The sequence below is a fragment of the Dacryopinax primogenitus genome, assembly GCF_000292625.1.
Source record: "Dacryopinax primogenitus strain DJM-731 SS1 chromosome Unknown DACRYscaffold_6, whole genome shotgun sequence".
Classification (NCBI taxonomy): Eukaryota; Fungi; Basidiomycota; class Dacrymycetes; order Dacrymycetales; family Dacrymycetaceae; genus Dacryopinax; species Dacryopinax primogenitus.
Window position 1 is genome coordinate 1,170,059 of NW_024467203.1, and position 14,937 is coordinate 1,184,995.

Here is a 14,937-nt window from a genome sequence, read left to right on the forward strand (position 1 = left end):
CTTAGTCATCAGGTCTACTCCACTTCCTTGTTGCCTGCTTAGACTCTTGGCACTCTTAGGTGAGCAGACTTAGTCAGCCTGTGTTGCCCTAACACCTAACCAGGTGTCAACCAGCACAACTGGGACTGACCTTAGTTTTTGCCTTGCCTTTTTGGCAGCTCAACCAGAGCTGCTGGAGGTCTAACCCCATGTACTCAATTTGGGTGGGAGAGAGGGATGCAAACTGATCTTGATGCTCCTGGGCAAGGGTGTGGATGGCATCCTAGTATGATGTAAGCCAAAAAGAAGTGGGAGGAGGATGGGGGATGTTCTTACCTGGAAAGCAGTGACAAGCTCTCCCAAGATTCTTCACCCATGCAGTCCTCTCTTTGATGGAAGAAGGCCAGAGGTCTTGTATGGCTTTTTTTCACCACAGCAGCAAGGATCTTGATGTGCTCCAGAGGGTAATCTTCATTACTCCAGTCAGGAGCAGGTCCACTGCTGCAAGTGACATGCTGAGACATTGCTAAGTTAAGCAGAATTTAAAGACATAAAGAAAAGTCAAGCTGGGGTGAGGGGAAATGTGGAAAGAGAATTACTTGACTTGATGCAGAAGTTGCAAGTTTAAGGCAGTTGAACAGCCATGGGACCAGGGCAACCGAAGGCCAGTGCTAAGGCCCAGTTAGGTGCCTTTGGTTCCCCAAAACTGGGCCTTAGCATGACAACCAGCCTTGCTGGCCCAATCACAATGGGAACCCAAAGGCCTGGTTCCGGCATGCCATGATGCCAGCAAGCAAGGCAGGGACAGTGGAAGAAAAAGAATGTTCTATTAGATTGCTTAGGCCATTGGCCTATTCTATTCTACTTTTCCTAAGGCCAAGAAGAAGCATAAATGTGCTTCTGGTGGAACTGGGGGCAATTAGAAGCCACCAAAACTGGACCCTAAAACCGGGATCAAACCAGACCCTTACGGAGGTATTCTTTCCATGGACCCTAACGGGTCCTGACATATGGTTCCGGGCACAGCCGCCAGCCAAAGCGGCCATTTGGCCGCTTACCGCCCAGGATTTGTACACTCACTGCGTGTCAGGGGGTCACTGTGCTGACGTGATGCAGGTGGGTGAAGCTTACCTGACACAGGGTAGGAAAGCCTACTCTGCAGTTGCCTAGTATAGTCAGATACAACCTACTTGTAATGGCCTGCTCTGGCTGGGTGTTAATGTATCCTGTCCTTACTTGTTCTGAGTGCGCGCAGGTAACATTCACCCCATGCAGTAGATCGGGATTGACAAAATCCCGCATCAGGCCCAGACACGGGCCCATTTATTTCATTCATCATGATGGTATTCCATCTATTTCCCGCCTGTCCTAGCTACGCAAATCACCTTTTTTTACCCTATCAAGGTGTACTTGCCCGTATTCTTTCCTCTAGATCTCTCGTGCACCTCTGGCTACAGTCGACATGGCCCTCTCGTCGCTCGACCCATTCTTTCTTGAGACGATGGTGCTCGTCCAAGAGTTGCAGACTTTGACTCGTACGTACAACGTGCGCAGCCTTGACCCGGTGCAGCTGGCAAGAGGCGAGAGGATACAAGAGATCACGCAGAGGTTGCAAGCTCGACCTGCAGGAGATAAGTGAGTTTTCCTTACTCGGCCGGTACAGCTACTCAACTCACATGTTCGTGCCCTTCCTCCTACCATCCAGTCTCCTCCTGCCTCCCACTGGCCCCTCCCACATGCCGGATCCTCCCATCGTCACACACACCCAGTGTACACCCACGGAGTCGCTGCGTCACTCGCCCACTCCCATCCCTCGCATGGCCGATGACAGAGGATATGGGGCCGACACAGAAGAGTCTGTACGTCCATCTCAGCGCAAGTCGAAGGCTAGATCGAAAGTGAAACCTACATTGAAGGTCGTCCATGGGCCAGAGGATGAGGATCGCTACATCGAGAGGGTGAAGAACGATCAAGTGACGCAACTTCCAGACGAGATGTGGTCCGACATGGATAGACTGATGAAGAAGGTTCTTCAGGTGTGCAAATCGTCCTGCGCAGGCATAAGATTAATGCTTACTGGTATAAGGCTGAAGTGCTGAGAGTCATGCACATTCCTGTGGGTAACGGAGGGAAGGGCTGTACGATGCCAAGCGCTGGTGGTCCACCAAGAGATGAAGATGTGGGAGACGGCCCGTTCTTCACTCCGGACTTCACCAAGCACGTTAACTTCAAAGATAACTTCGTCATCCAAGCGCGTGCAGCAGCAGTCATGAAGAGTAATCAAGAGAAGATCAGTGCGCACTTCAGGCCGGTACAGCTACTCAACTCACAGGAAACAACCCAGGTCGAGCACGGCCTCGTCCCTCCAGCTTATTGCACCCGTTGGCTTGACAAGAACGTCCTCATCGACCTTGCTCAGGGCTCTTGGTCGGGCATGAAGGGTATCTGACTGCAGCAGAACAAAGATAAGCTTGACGGAGATCAGTCGCGAGCAAGAAAATCCAGCAGGAGCAAGCGAGCGGAGCGTCATAAAGGAGTAAGTCATCATACAAGCCATTCGCAACATTGCGTGCTCACCTTCATTCAGTTTGTGATGCAGGCTCGCAAAGGATTGCTCGCATTCTGTGAAGACAATGATCTTGTGCATGCGAACGTCGCTCTAGAGCTGGTGAATGAGGAATGGGTCAGTGAAGCATGGTCCTGTGACGAGGATGGTGTCAACAGCCAGGAGTGGAGGGACAGACTTGCCGCAGTGCAACCCTGTCAGCTGACAGACGCCGAGCGCCTGGACGAGAACTTGGATGTCTGGGAGATCAAGCGTCCTATGTGGATGAATGTGAATGTGTGCAATTCGATCGTGCAAGGAGATGAGGATGAACTCATCTATGATCAGTTCTGGCATCGACTGAAAAAGTGGCGTGCCGAGAGACCCAGACAGCAAAGCAAGCCAGAGAAGAAGCATTTCAACCTCGGTCGAACCTCCGATCGCATGCCCACTAACATTCCATTTGGTTTCATGGTTGACAAGGAGTGGAAGCGAAACGAGCTCCCAAAGTGGGACGAGGCCTACTGGAAACGTGAGAGCACCTGGCCTCCTTCCTTGGGCGAGCGCGCAGATCAAATAGCCAAGTCGCTCATTGCGCCGATTGCCCCTTTGAACTAGCAAACCACAGTCTACCTGTTGAGTAGCTGTTCCAATCGAAAGATACGGTGCTCTGAAATAGTAAGCGCCGCAGATTCAACATGTTTCAACAGAAATGCTCACTTCATTAATTGCAGGTCGACTTCATACATTATTTCATCTATCGTGTTGCCGCATCAGCATCCATGACTAGTAGCGTAAGCTTCAACATTGCTTGCCTATTTGTACCTACAAAGTCCGTCCGTTCTGTAGACACATTAGCTCACCGTCCAATCAATTTCGTGCACTAGACGTACCTTGCTTAATCCCATCGTGATCCAGATACGTCGACCTCCGACCCTCATCATGCATCTTGCAGCTACTCCCCAGATATCCTTGACCAATGTGAGCATGTCCGGACCAAAGTCCCCCTGGCCTTGAAAGCGGCCGTGCTGCCAAAAGTCCACTTCGAGTTCTCTCCTGGGAGATGCGTCAGCTCGAGAAGCTATGAGTTGAGTAGCCATACCGGCCAATAGCCAGTACAGCTGCCCATCTATGAGTTGGGTAGCTGTACCGACCCATGGCCAGCACAGCTACATCACATGAAGCCAGAAGAGCACTCACAAGTCGCAATAGAGGTCGGCGTGCTCGAGCGTATCTTGCAAGGGGACAAGCCAATCCACCCGAGCGAACGTCTCCGGTGGGTTGACTCCCTCCTGGAGATGCTGGAAGACGCCGCGCAGCTCGCCGACCCATTGCGTTCCCGGCTGATATTGAAGAAGTACAAGCGAGTCACTCTTGCTGTACTTGCACTCTGGTGCGACGACTATGCGCTTTCCATTCAAGCGAAGCTCTTGAAAGAACTTCCCACGATGATTGAGGAAGTTTGCTCGCCACGGTGCTTTGGGATCGCCGGGATGGTGGATAGCAAGGCTGGGATACACGCGGCAGTACCAATCCAGCTCTTGCTCTTGCTGGGCGGGCGATAGCATCAGGTCTGGTTCCTTGCCAGTCCCAATGGGGATGCAGCTCTTGTGCATGGAACGCCTCTGCGCGAGGTCTTCAGCTTCGACAGCCATAGCGGTTAACGTGCCTGTGCGTGCTAGCTCGCCTGTTTGCGCATGCAGCTCCGTTGCATAGAACCGTGCGAGAGGATCTTGGTGCTGAGCCGCCAGTACGGTGTTCTGCAGTCATGTCAGTGAGCCATGAACCTCCCGAAAGAGACTCACCATTCGTGCGAGACTCATCTCTCGCTTGAATGCACGTGCAAAAGAGATCTCGATCGTCCCACCCTTATGCCCATTGGTTGGCACATTCTTGAGGACTTTGTTCAGTCTTTCGAACAGAAAAGTCCAGAACCCGTGAATGGGCCCATACCGCCGGATTTGTTCCGGCATATGTGTTACCCAGTGCATGGTAGGTGTCGCATTCTCTGCTCCATAGATCTGTGCGCAAATCAGTAAGTGAAAGCGCGTATCAGACGTGTATGAGTTGAGGGCAGCTGTACCGGCCAAAGCCAGTACAGCTGCCCTTCTATGAGTTGAGTAGCAGTACCGGCCAAAGCCGGTACAGCTGCCCTCCTATGAGCTGAGTAGCAGTACCGACCAGGGGCCAGTACATGAAACTCCAAAACGGGCTCACCTGAACGAATCCTTGAAAGAACTGCGCATATAGCTCCTTCGCCCTCAACAACTCGCTCTCCGTGATTTCCCGCCTCATGAAAATCTTGAGGGCAGCCGCGAGAGTGAGGTAGTTCGCAGCCATTTCGGGGTGTCCCACTTTACACAGAATAGGAGGAATCTAAAGAAGCTCAGTTCATGCTTGCGTCCCAGAGTAAAGCGCTCACTGCTGCAGGGCCGTACAAGATAAGCAGGCACTTCCATTCATCGGAAGTCAGGCTTCCTCCGCCAGGGTACCCAACTTGTTTCGGAAGCCGAGCGAACCAAACTGGCATCTCGAAAGTCACTAGCACGTCATGAATCTCATCTATTTCTCGCCTTGTACCGCCCTTGGTGACTTCTCGGAGAATCTTCGTCTCGTTCTTCCCGCCTTTGATCCATACGTGGTACCAAAGTGTCTTGGTGAGACCTATCCAATGTGAGAACACTGGACCTCGGGGAGAAACAGCACATACCTTGCAGGAAGGTATGCATGGGATCGATGATGCTCATCGTGACTGGGTCGAAATAAGGGAGGTGGTTGAACTCAGACCAGCGCACACCGTAGCGAGTGAAATACTTTGCCTTGAGGTTGTTGTACACCTTTGCCTGGTCGAAGGGATACATGCGCGCTGCTCGGCACTTGTGGAGCTGACCGTCGCGGAGCGGAATACCATCCGTCTTCCAGCCTTCGTTGAGCATGTCAACGCGAGAGATCTCGCATTGCGTACAGGGCCTCGCGCTGTGCCCGTGGTCGGCAAACCCAACCATCTTGCAGAGGGCGGGATGGTTGCAGATAACCCCGAGGAGGGCGACTCGTACAAGGCGACCTGTATTGGATCAATGGAGTAGCTGTACCGACCGAGCATTACTCACCTTCAGGATGTAAAGGTGTCTTGATTCTGATTCCATCTTGCCAAAGTTGTAGCAAACGAAAGGTCTGAGGAACCTCTGCAATTGCTCAGCAGTCGGTTCTTTGGGTCCGGGCAGGATGCCGATAAGGATGAGGTTATGAACGCGAAACCTGGAAAGAGTCAAAGGTGAACGCTTCACCGCTAGATATCTCACTCACCGCAATTCTGGGGGGAGGTTAGCAATGCACACAGACAAAGGACCGCTTGAGTGCGTTTCGGCGATGCTTGATTGGCTAGGGTTGAACCAGTCGCATGAACATAGCATGCCCAGCCGAAGCTCGCCCTGTTGGACTGCTTCTTGCCTGCTTCGTGGGAAGAAGCGACTCCCGTCCGGGCATCGCATGCTCTGCCAGACTGTTCCATCTTAAAGCCCCGCGTATGTGCCAGGAGAACACCCATCGTTCAGGTAGCTCTCACACACTTCTTCAAACCCAGGTTACCCAAGGAATTCTGCAAGCTGTAGACTGAGTAAGTCATATGGTGCCTGGACCAGAGCTCGAGGAATTGCTGACTTAGGTGCCAGTTTGTAGAGAGGAACATGGCACCTGGGGCAGTACCGTTGCCAGTCTTGGTCGGAGTCCTCCTGGTTGTCGGTGTTTAGAGCGCCCATTTCATCCAGAAATTTGGGATCGGTGAGATAGGCATTGAAGCCCTCGAACGTCCAGCATTTCGGGCATAAGGTTTTGACTTCGAAACGATTGAGCATTCGTAGCCACCTGTAGATAGTGTGCAGGGTACGAGGTGGTGCGTTTTGAGGAGAGAGTGCCGCGAGAGGAGACAGAAGTTTAAAAAGGATAGCAGAGTGTAGAGACTTGTCGCCGTGAGCCCACAAGCAAGATGAGGAAGCCCATATCGCATATGGAGGTGTACATTGAGCAAACAGACTGCTCAAACACCTGCCTGCGGGTGCAGATCGAAATAGCATTGGAGGGGAGATTGAGTGATACGATCCTGTTCATCGGGCTGGAACGCCAAGTCCGCGGGCGGTATGTCCAAGTTGGATATCGAGATTCCAAGATTGTCTGCTTGAGAATCGATCGCCGTAAGAGCAGAGTATCTTGCAGCCAGGACTGCAGAAGATGGCGGGGGCGGAGAGGCAGGAATCTGCCTCGGAGCTGTCACTTCATGAGCGGTGACCTCATGTTGAGTAGCCGTACGGACCGAAGCTGCAGCTGAATCTTCTCCAGCAGCGGGATGGGAGACTGGTTGTGGGGGCAGTGGAATCGAACGGGCTGGTGGAGGCCGTGGAGGTGGTGGAGGTGGTGGGGGTGGTGGAGCTGACGGAGATGACGGGGGAGAGGAAGGGGCATCGTCATGAGACCAGCTGAAGGGCGAATGAGGAGGACTTGTCATATCAGAAGACAGGTGCACTTCTTCCTTGCGTGCTTCATGGTGCACATCCATAGGCTCGTCCATATATAGAGCTGCTTGCTGGCTCTCACCCGGCCATTGTTCTTGTCATGCCCAAACTTCATTGACCACAGGTATCGCCTGGCTCTGATGCAGAGCAGCTCAGCTGGCTCGTTCTTGAACCCGCGCGAGGTGTTTTGGGTACGCCTGCACCGTCCAGGGAAGCCCGTTGGGCCAGCTGACATTCTTGCACTCCGAGCAACAACATCGACGCATGTTCTGTGAGGTTGTCCATGCTAAGGATTGACTGTGAAGTCCCAGTGCAGATTGCTTGGATGAAGATGACCTGGTCGATGCATATGAGCGATCTGTTGCTCGAGATACGAGTTCTAATGGGCATACCTGCACATGCTCTAACCCTTCCAAGCTCTTCAGCTGATCCAGATAGACTTGACCAGATGATGTCGAACGCGAGTCAAGACGAAATCCGTCGAGAAAGACGTCTAGTCCCGATCTGGGGCAAAATCTTGTCGTCAATATCCGATGATGTCACTGAACTGATAAGTTGATTGTCGGGTTTCACAGATCAGACGCGTGAAGCAGCAGATGTTTGTTGGTCGTGGTCACCTCGACATGACCAAGCTCGTTCAACGGGGCTAGGTGGCATTATACGCATGCTGTGGGGTCAAGGCTACCTGTGCTGGCTCAGGAAAGGTAGCTCGGAGAAGCACGTGCGAGAGGGCCCAAAATTCTGAAAGAATGGATTACAAGTTAGCTACGGGCCAGACGATGGCCAAGTACATGATATTGCCTTTCTAGGCTACTAAAATGACAGTGGGTTTAACCCAAAAAGGGACTGGACTGGAGAGAATAGAAGAGAAAGATGGAAAAGGTGGGAATAAGCATGAGAGACAAGTTGTTTAAGTATCCAAAAGAGCTGCTAGTACATGCTACCTTGGCAAGAGGTTCCCCATCTACGCCGCGCCCAGAATGGCACGTCCAGCCCGGCGTAGTCCAAGACGGCTGCAAGCACTCGTGCTAGCCATCTCCATCTCAACCCGCTTGCGAGCCACCTCCTTGGCTGCGGCTTCCATGGCCCCTTCCTCCAAGTTGAAGCGCTCGCGGAACGGCATGCGCTTGGGATGAAGTCAAGTGCGGGTCGGGGCAGTTGATGGCAGAGGAGACGGCGTGGGTGAAGGAGGGAGTGAGGTTGCAGAAGATGACGGTGAGGAGGGGAGAGGTGCGAGGTGCGTGTATTCGTTGGGGATCTGCAAAGTTCCATATATGGGCGGGACATCTTCATATCGGATGTAGATGGGTAAGACGTCTTCTGTGGTGTTCTCGTTGCATGCAAGACTCTGGAGGGAAGGGCTAGTAGTGAGGCGGAAGGTAGCGTTAGAAGTTGGCGTGATGTTCAGAGAGGCAGGTGGGAGATCGCAGTAGGAGGGCGGAGGAGAAGTTGAGGAGCAGGTGACTACGTTGCCGTTGACGGACTCGAGCTGGCGGCTTGTGGCTCGGGTCGGGCAAGAGGTAGAGACATGAGCCGTCACGGCGCCCTCTGGCACAGCAGCTGCAGTGTTGCCAGAGGTGGAGACGGTTGTCGAGGTATAGAGAGAGGTCCTCAGATATGCCGGCTCGGCGGATCCAAGGGGATTGACTGCAGTGACGACAGTCGGGCTATGTTGCAGGCACAGAGCGATTTCGTCCTCCCTAGGGCAGAGAACATCCGAATCTTGAGTTGAGTAGCTGTAACGGCTGAGATCATCCACAGAACTGGTGGATGTCGGGGTATTGACCGCATTGGCGGCGATTGAGCCCTGACGCAGAGCGAAGCGGTCGACAGTATCCACAGAGCTGGCAGATCCCATCGACAGTGTGACAGCAGTGGCGGCTGCTGGGCCCCTTGGCACACAAGAGGCGAAGTGAGTTGAGTAACTGTACCGACCGAAACCTCCAATGTGCTCCTCTCTGCCCTGAGCAACCCCATCGGTCACTTGCTCGGGGCTTGCACGACCAGGAAATGAGAGATCGGTGCCAATATCTAGCAGAAGGTCAGCTTCAGTCCTATTAGAAGGAGCTATTGGTGCTCACCAAGACCCCCGTCATCTGTATCACGAGTGACTCAACCTGGCTGCACCTCGCGAGCAGTCATTTCGATGAGGCGGATAGGGTTACTGAAACCTCGATCAGCATGCAACTTTAGCCTGTGAGAATCCGTTAGCTACTTACGAGGGAGGTCTTGACGACACTGTTGCGTTTGGTAGCAAAATTGTAGTTTCAGTAGATGGTGGTTTATAGTTAACGGCAGGGAGAGAGGCTTGAGGCAATGGGCTTGGAGGTTAGGACCTGCACCCTCTAGATTTGATTTGGCCAAGTCCAAATTCACTCATGTGACGTCGTCCCTGTGCTGCTCGTCGTCATTGTCACTGTTGTCCAGCTCAGCTTTACTCCACTCCTCTGCGCTTTACTTCTGAAATGATAATGCCAACTCGGACAATGGATAGCTGGACACCGTTTGGATTTCCCACTTCGACAACATACACCCACCTGTCGCTGTGCTGGCTGCAGCCTCGTGCTCGGCCGGTACAGCTACTCAACTCACAGGTCGGGTTCTCATCGCACTCTGATGATATCCGCCTTCTGCTGGGCCAGCCTCGCCTATGCCTTGAGGTAGCCTCGTTGCAGCAGCTGCGAGTCGGATAGGGACCGCCCTAAACAACAGGTGCGAACCCGGCGCGCGTAAATTCACGTTACCCCTGACCATATGTAGCGCGCTCTTCTCACTGCCCCTCTTCTTTCCAAACCACCATCATCAAGAAATAATTCACTTACAATATCAATACACAGCATGTCTGACGCCGGCCTCGACTCGACCTCAGTCATCTCGCAGGCCATCTCCGACACGAAGAGTGTTCTGTCCCTCATCAAGGATGCGGAGTCGGTCTTCGGCACGGACGGCGCGGCGGATGAACCTAGCGCTGCGACGAGCTGAAGGAACGTTGTTGCCACCGATCTGGGCAAGGGCAAGCAGGCGGAAGCGGCGGGCAGCAGCGGCGGAGGAGCAGAGGGACAGGGGAGGGAGGATGCCTCGGAGATGGGCGGCTTCAGCGTGCCGGAGCTGATCGCTGCTTTGAGGCAGGTGGAGGAGCAGTCGGGGCTGAGGGTGATGCTTGGGGTGCATCCTCTCATTCTCTTGCTGGAGAGGGGCTCTGTTGGAGCAGTGAGTTGAGTAGCTGTACCGGCCAAGATGGCCGGTACTTTCATGATCAAGGCTGACACGCTAGCAGGACAGTGAGGAGGGTCCCAGGCACACCGTCGCCCGACCTGAGGACCTCAAGATGACCGACGAGGGCAACAAGTTCACTCCTCCCGCCAGACGCCCGCGCACGCCGACCATCGAGGAACTCGAGGACGAGAAGGAACACGAGTACAACCTCGAGGTCTACACGATTGGAGGAGTTCAAGGAGGAGTGCAACCGGATCAAGGAACCTGCGTACCAGCTTGGCAGGCAGCTGCGTCATGTCGAGCTCGAGGAAGCAAAGGTCCGCAAGGTGCTGGGCATGCGCGCCCAGCGTCAGAAGATCGTCGGCGCTGTCTGGGAGAAGGAAAAGCAGCGCGGGAAGAACGCAGTCGACGTCGAGCATGGGAAGAGCGCCGCCGGTCTGCACATCATGCACACCGTCGGGCGGATGGCGGGCAAGGTCTCCGCTGGCTGGGAGAAGCACGGCCCCTCCATCAAGCACTTCTTGAAGAAGTGGGGGCCCACGATGCTCAAGCTGGCGGAGAACGCGGGCAAGTTCATTCATTCATTCATTATTGACTACTGCTAACTTCTTCTCTGCTACAGATGGAGCGGACTTCGGTGGTGATCAGCTCAGGCGGCGGCGATGGGGACATGGGCGGGGATGTGGGCGGGGACACGGATGGTGGGGACGTTGAGATCGATCTGTGAGGAGGGAGGGTTTAGACAGCTCGCGATGACCTAAATGCCTGTTAAGATTAGATTAACCTGTTGAAGAAATGGAGTTGTTGTACCCGCCATTTCGGTCAGTACAGCTACTCAACTCATAAGTACCCTCTTCTGTTCTTTTCTCATCGTGATCAGGTAACATTTCTTTCATTACAGCTACTCTAGGTACAACGAGCTAACATTGCAGCCATATGGGGCAATGTGGTCTTTGCCAGGTATGAGCCGGGTAACCTTTGTCTGCCTTACCCTGACTACCCTGACCCAGCAAATTTACCTGCAACACGCGGTGACTCTCGACATCACGAAGCTTCTATCCTCCTCCCACCACGGAAATCAACTGTCATCGAGATGGGGTGCGAATGGTGGTACTACATGAAAGTGCCCTCATATGTCGATGATTCTAAGAGAAAGGAGGAAAGAATGCTCAAAGGCCCAACGCAAGTCAGAGCATGTCCAAGGCAGAGCCGAGACTGACCCACCTGTGCAGGAGGAAAGTAATAACGGAACAACACTTGGAACTTGAACGCCAGATAAAATTGAGGAAAGCCAAGAATCGGCACTTCAGGTTGAACTGTATGCCGTTTGCGATGAGATAGACGAGTTGCGCAAGAAGCTGGATGACATACCGACGGAAATCATGTATCCTCAGCCTATAGCAGCTATGCCCGACGAGATTCTGCTTCACATATTCGAATTTGCATTCAACACTCGCCCGTTCAGCAACTCGTCAATCGATAGAAGGCCGACTAGAAGGACATATAACATTCAGATAGCTGTCTCGCAAGTGTGTCACCATTGGCGCCAGCTTACTATCGACACCCCAAGGCTCTGGACACATCACGTTGCCAATGATGCTTCTTGTAAGGGTACGCCATAGCTGGAATACTGGATGAATCGGTCCATCAACCTGCCGCTGCATCTCGTTTTGGGGAAGCCGGGCAACGCATACTCCACCTTGCAGGGACCGTGTCCCCGATATCGGATCATACGACAGACCTCTCAGCGGCTCGGTTCGCTTTCCGTAGCGGGATGCATGCACACATGCAAACGAACGATCTTGGATTTGGGCCGCTGTGCACCACTCCTGAATGAATTACACATCAAAACGGGCAGATGCATAAATGAGCATCTTACGCTTGAGGACCGGATTGTTCCTTCCAAGCGAGTTTTGCTACCGAGCCTAACGCACCTCTACTTGGATGGTATGCCGATACTCACTCAGATGTTGGATGTCAGTCGGCTCGTTCATCTTACCCTTGAATGCTGCCGTGAAGTCGGAATCCCGACTTCGATTAACTCGACACCATTTATCACGTTCTTCAAGCGGTTGACAGAGCTCAGATCGCTCAGCATCGACTGTTTTGCTCTACCCCCAACCTTTCCTCATGAAGGAGATCAGGAGATCATATATCTACCCAATCTCACCACCATCAAAGTTTGCAACACTACTCGCTCAAATTCTTACGCTTGGTTGGCCCAGTTCCTTATGCCTTCTCTACGAAGCGTAGAGATGGCGCCCTCATTTCCGAATGTCAGAGTTCCATCAGCTGCCCAGTATTTTGCCACTATGCGAACATTCTTTTCGATCATTCCGAACGTCGCGAACGTCACGATGACAGTTAGGGGGGGGGATTCGGCCACAACAGGAATCTTCCAGCTACTCCTCGAGGAAGTGCTACCTCGTCTCCAGACCTTCAAACTGCGGGTCCAGGATGAGGAATATGGCTCCTCGAGCGTCGATCAAGATTCTGTACCGTGGTCCAAGAATAATCCGCGCGATTTGAAATTGCTGGTAAACGAGCGCTGGCAACAGGGCAGGATGCTTTCCGAACTACGGGTCGATCCTCCGTTGTTCCCAGGTGATAATGTGGGAAAGAACTACGCATTGGAGCTCCTCAGACCCATGGCGGAGATTGGGGGAGAGGCAGAGTTTGGGCTGGAAGACTTGTTCGGTAGATGTACGTCGGCAAACTGAGGCCGTGTGTTGTGCTCCTGTGCCCACATTTCTCCCTCTTTCTCCAATCTCGAGCCAACGGGGAAGGTATACATATTTTGTTCCAAGAATCACAAATGCTTCATCATTTCATGCCCTAAATACTAAGACAAACATCTGTCTATATGTACTGTATAGCGCTACAAGCTACAAATTTGATGTGATTGCAGACCGGGAACGAATGAGTACAAGACTCTGAAAGTGGAGCAAGAAAGGTATGTAGCGTCGTACCGACAGCGGACGGCCGGTAACGTCTACCGGAGTTATAGGGTGCCGTTGCTTGCGCAGTGTTGGAGGTATTTCGTCGTGAGGTGGGCTTGTCGAGCCGAAATAAAGGGGTCGCCTGCTGGCGAGGCTCTTGTCTAGGTGTCTAGAGGGAGTCGGTCTAACATTACCTCGTCTTGTGCTCCTCGCGATGGGTCGAAGAAGAAGCGGGGCATTATTCCGCTCCTCCAGCCTAGCTTAGACCCGGCGAACGGTCCGAAGGCTCATCGCTCATAAACACTATTGTTCATGCCACTTCTTCAATCCCCTCATGAACATCTCATAACTAGTATCCCATGAGCCTGCATCAAAGCACATTAAACGGATCAAACACACCTGACAAGCGTCACGATGCTGTTCGGCACTGTACGCATTAGGTTCACCCACAGGCCTTTGTATAGACCTCGCCAGCCCTCATCTGCGAGGATTTTAAGGAACGTTTGAGCAATGGAGGTATATTGCGGTTCGGAGGGCGAGGGGAGAGGTACTTGTATTCGCGGGGCAGTATTGGGCGTTCTGGGAACGGTGCTGGAGGCTGCTGGAGAGGATGCAGCCCCATTCCCGTTCACGTTGGCAGGCGGTTTTGCGCTTCCGTTCCCATTCCCGTTCCCGTTCCCATTTCCATTTCGCGGTGTGCGTCTCTGTACTTGCATGCGCGTGCGAATCACTTCGTGGGGGTACGTTGCAAAGGAGGCAACGGCTTTGGAGACGGCGGAGCACATCAGCAGTTGATAAGCGGACAGAGGCTCCGAGGTCTTCTCAACTAGAGACACCAGATTCAGATCGGTATCTTCCACTTGGGTAAGAAAGGAAGATAGCGTACTTTGCCATGCTTTTAATCGCTCGTAGAGAGGGAACTGGACTGCCACGTGAAACACGCCTAGGAGGCTCGGCCCGAGCCCACTGTAGAACGCACGAAAGCCTTCTGCTCGGTAGATCAAGTACGCAGCTTGTAAGGTGGACCGATACGGTGGCTCGGTATGAGGCTGGGTCTAAGGGAGAGGTCAGTATCAAATGGATGTAAAATTGATGGAAGGGACCGACCATGAACCGAGTTTTGATCACCCACAAAGGGTTTGTAATGATCGTTCCTGTGGCACCGGCTGTCATAGCCGCTGCAATATGCAGGAACCAGAGGTTGGAGATGGCGTAGCCTGTTCTATCTCAACATTGTCCACTTGCGGCAGAATCAGGCACGCACCCTTCTTTTCATGCATGCGAGGGGTAACGCCGAACGTGCGCTTGAATCCGTCATACACGGTAAAGTATATTGCCCAGGTCGGGAGATATCCCAGCATTGTTGGGCTCAAGCCTCTATACAGCCCCCTCACTCCATCTCGCTCCAATATTTGCTTGACGGTCCCAATTGCGCCGAGGTAGTCTATATGCCCATGCCTGACCGTCTGTGCCTGCAATTTCGTCTTGATAACATCGAGTGGGCACATAAGGATGGAGGATACAAATCCGGCCCCACCTCCGGCAAGAATGCTGTCCGGGAGGATGTACCAGCGACGTGGGATGGGCGGCTCACTGCCTGGTACCGGAGACTTGGGCATGGAGGTCGTCCGGCCTGGAAGTGCAGATAGCAGCGAGGGTGTTGCGGACGCCATTTGAGCCGGACGTTCGTTGGCGACCGGATGTTGGCGGTGGGTCGGCGGAGGGGGGGGGGNGGGGGGGAGGGGAGGGA

The 14,937-nt window shown here is 53.3% G+C and overlaps 7 protein-coding genes across 7 annotated transcripts; 2 read left to right on the plus strand and 5 right to left on the minus strand.

Moving 5' to 3' along the window:
* Nucleotides 1–2,479: 2,479 nt before the first annotated feature.
* On the plus strand, nucleotides 2,480–3,170 carry DACRYDRAFT_21524 (uncharacterized protein; the record flags this gene model as incomplete). Its single annotated transcript, XM_040772432.1, has 3 exons — nucleotides 2,480–2,515; nucleotides 2,567–2,801; nucleotides 2,859–3,170. Coding segments are annotated over exons 2-3 (475 nt in total), but the record flags the coding sequence as incomplete, so codon positions are not given.
* Nucleotides 3,171–3,349: 179 nt separating this feature from the next.
* On the minus strand, nucleotides 3,350–6,561 carry DACRYDRAFT_115499 (uncharacterized protein; the record flags this gene model as incomplete). Its single annotated transcript, XM_040770017.1, has 11 exons — nucleotides 5,831–6,561; nucleotides 5,635–5,782; nucleotides 5,490–5,588; nucleotides 5,235–5,439; nucleotides 4,947–5,188; nucleotides 4,742–4,900; nucleotides 4,330–4,545; nucleotides 3,725–4,284; nucleotides 3,627–3,668; nucleotides 3,418–3,580; nucleotides 3,350–3,367 (listed from the first exon to the last, which is right to left on the minus strand). The coding sequence occupies exons 1-11, from the start codon at nucleotides 6,013–6,015 to the stop codon at nucleotides 3,350–3,352; spliced, it is 2,037 nt and encodes a 678-aa protein (XP_040630206.1). The 5' UTR covers nucleotides 6,016–6,561.
* On the minus strand, nucleotides 6,561–7,638 carry DACRYDRAFT_115500 (uncharacterized protein; the record flags this gene model as incomplete). The annotated part of the gene is made up of 2 exons (XM_040770018.1): nucleotides 7,425–7,638; nucleotides 6,561–7,368 (listed from the first exon to the last, which is right to left on the minus strand). Exon 2 carries the CDS (start codon nucleotides 7,086–7,088, stop codon nucleotides 6,561–6,563), a length of 528 nt encoding a protein of 175 aa, XP_040630207.1. The 5' UTR covers nucleotides 7,089–7,368; nucleotides 7,425–7,638.
* Nucleotides 7,639–8,170: 532 nt separating this feature from the next.
* Nucleotides 8,171–9,174, minus strand: DACRYDRAFT_15158 (uncharacterized protein; the record flags this gene model as incomplete). Its single annotated transcript, XM_040771079.1, has 3 exons — nucleotides 8,171–9,063; nucleotides 9,114–9,128; nucleotides 9,150–9,174. The coding sequence occupies 3 exons, from the start codon at nucleotides 9,172–9,174 to the stop codon at nucleotides 8,171–8,173; spliced, it is 933 nt and encodes a 310-aa protein (XP_040630208.1).
* Nucleotides 9,175–9,705: 531 nt separating this feature from the next.
* On the minus strand, nucleotides 9,706–10,465 carry DACRYDRAFT_21525 (uncharacterized protein). Its single transcript, XM_040772433.1, has 3 exons — nucleotides 10,310–10,465; nucleotides 9,793–10,242; nucleotides 9,706–9,744 (listed from the first exon to the last, which is right to left on the minus strand). Exon 2 carries the CDS (start codon nucleotides 10,201–10,203, stop codon nucleotides 9,898–9,900), a length of 306 nt encoding a protein of 101 aa, XP_040630209.1. The 5' UTR covers nucleotides 10,204–10,242; nucleotides 10,310–10,465; the 3' UTR covers nucleotides 9,706–9,744; nucleotides 9,793–9,897.
* Nucleotides 10,466–12,215: 1,750 nt separating this feature from the next.
* DACRYDRAFT_106475 (uncharacterized protein) lies at nucleotides 12,216–12,968 on the plus strand (the record flags this gene model as incomplete). The annotated part of the gene is made up of 1 exon (XM_040768274.1): nucleotides 12,216–12,968. The coding sequence occupies one exon, from the start codon at nucleotides 12,216–12,218 to the stop codon at nucleotides 12,966–12,968; it is 753 nt and encodes a 250-aa protein (XP_040630210.1).
* A 608-nt stretch (nucleotides 12,969–13,576) lies between these two features.
* DACRYDRAFT_106476 (mitochondrial carrier) lies at nucleotides 13,577–14,860 on the minus strand (the record flags this gene model as incomplete). The annotated part of the gene is made up of 4 exons (XM_040768275.1): nucleotides 13,577–14,013; nucleotides 14,074–14,242; nucleotides 14,295–14,404; nucleotides 14,452–14,860. The coding sequence occupies 4 exons, from the start codon at nucleotides 14,858–14,860 to the stop codon at nucleotides 13,577–13,579; spliced, it is 1,125 nt and encodes a 374-aa protein (XP_040630211.1).
* Nucleotides 14,861–14,937: the final 77 nt, after the last annotated feature.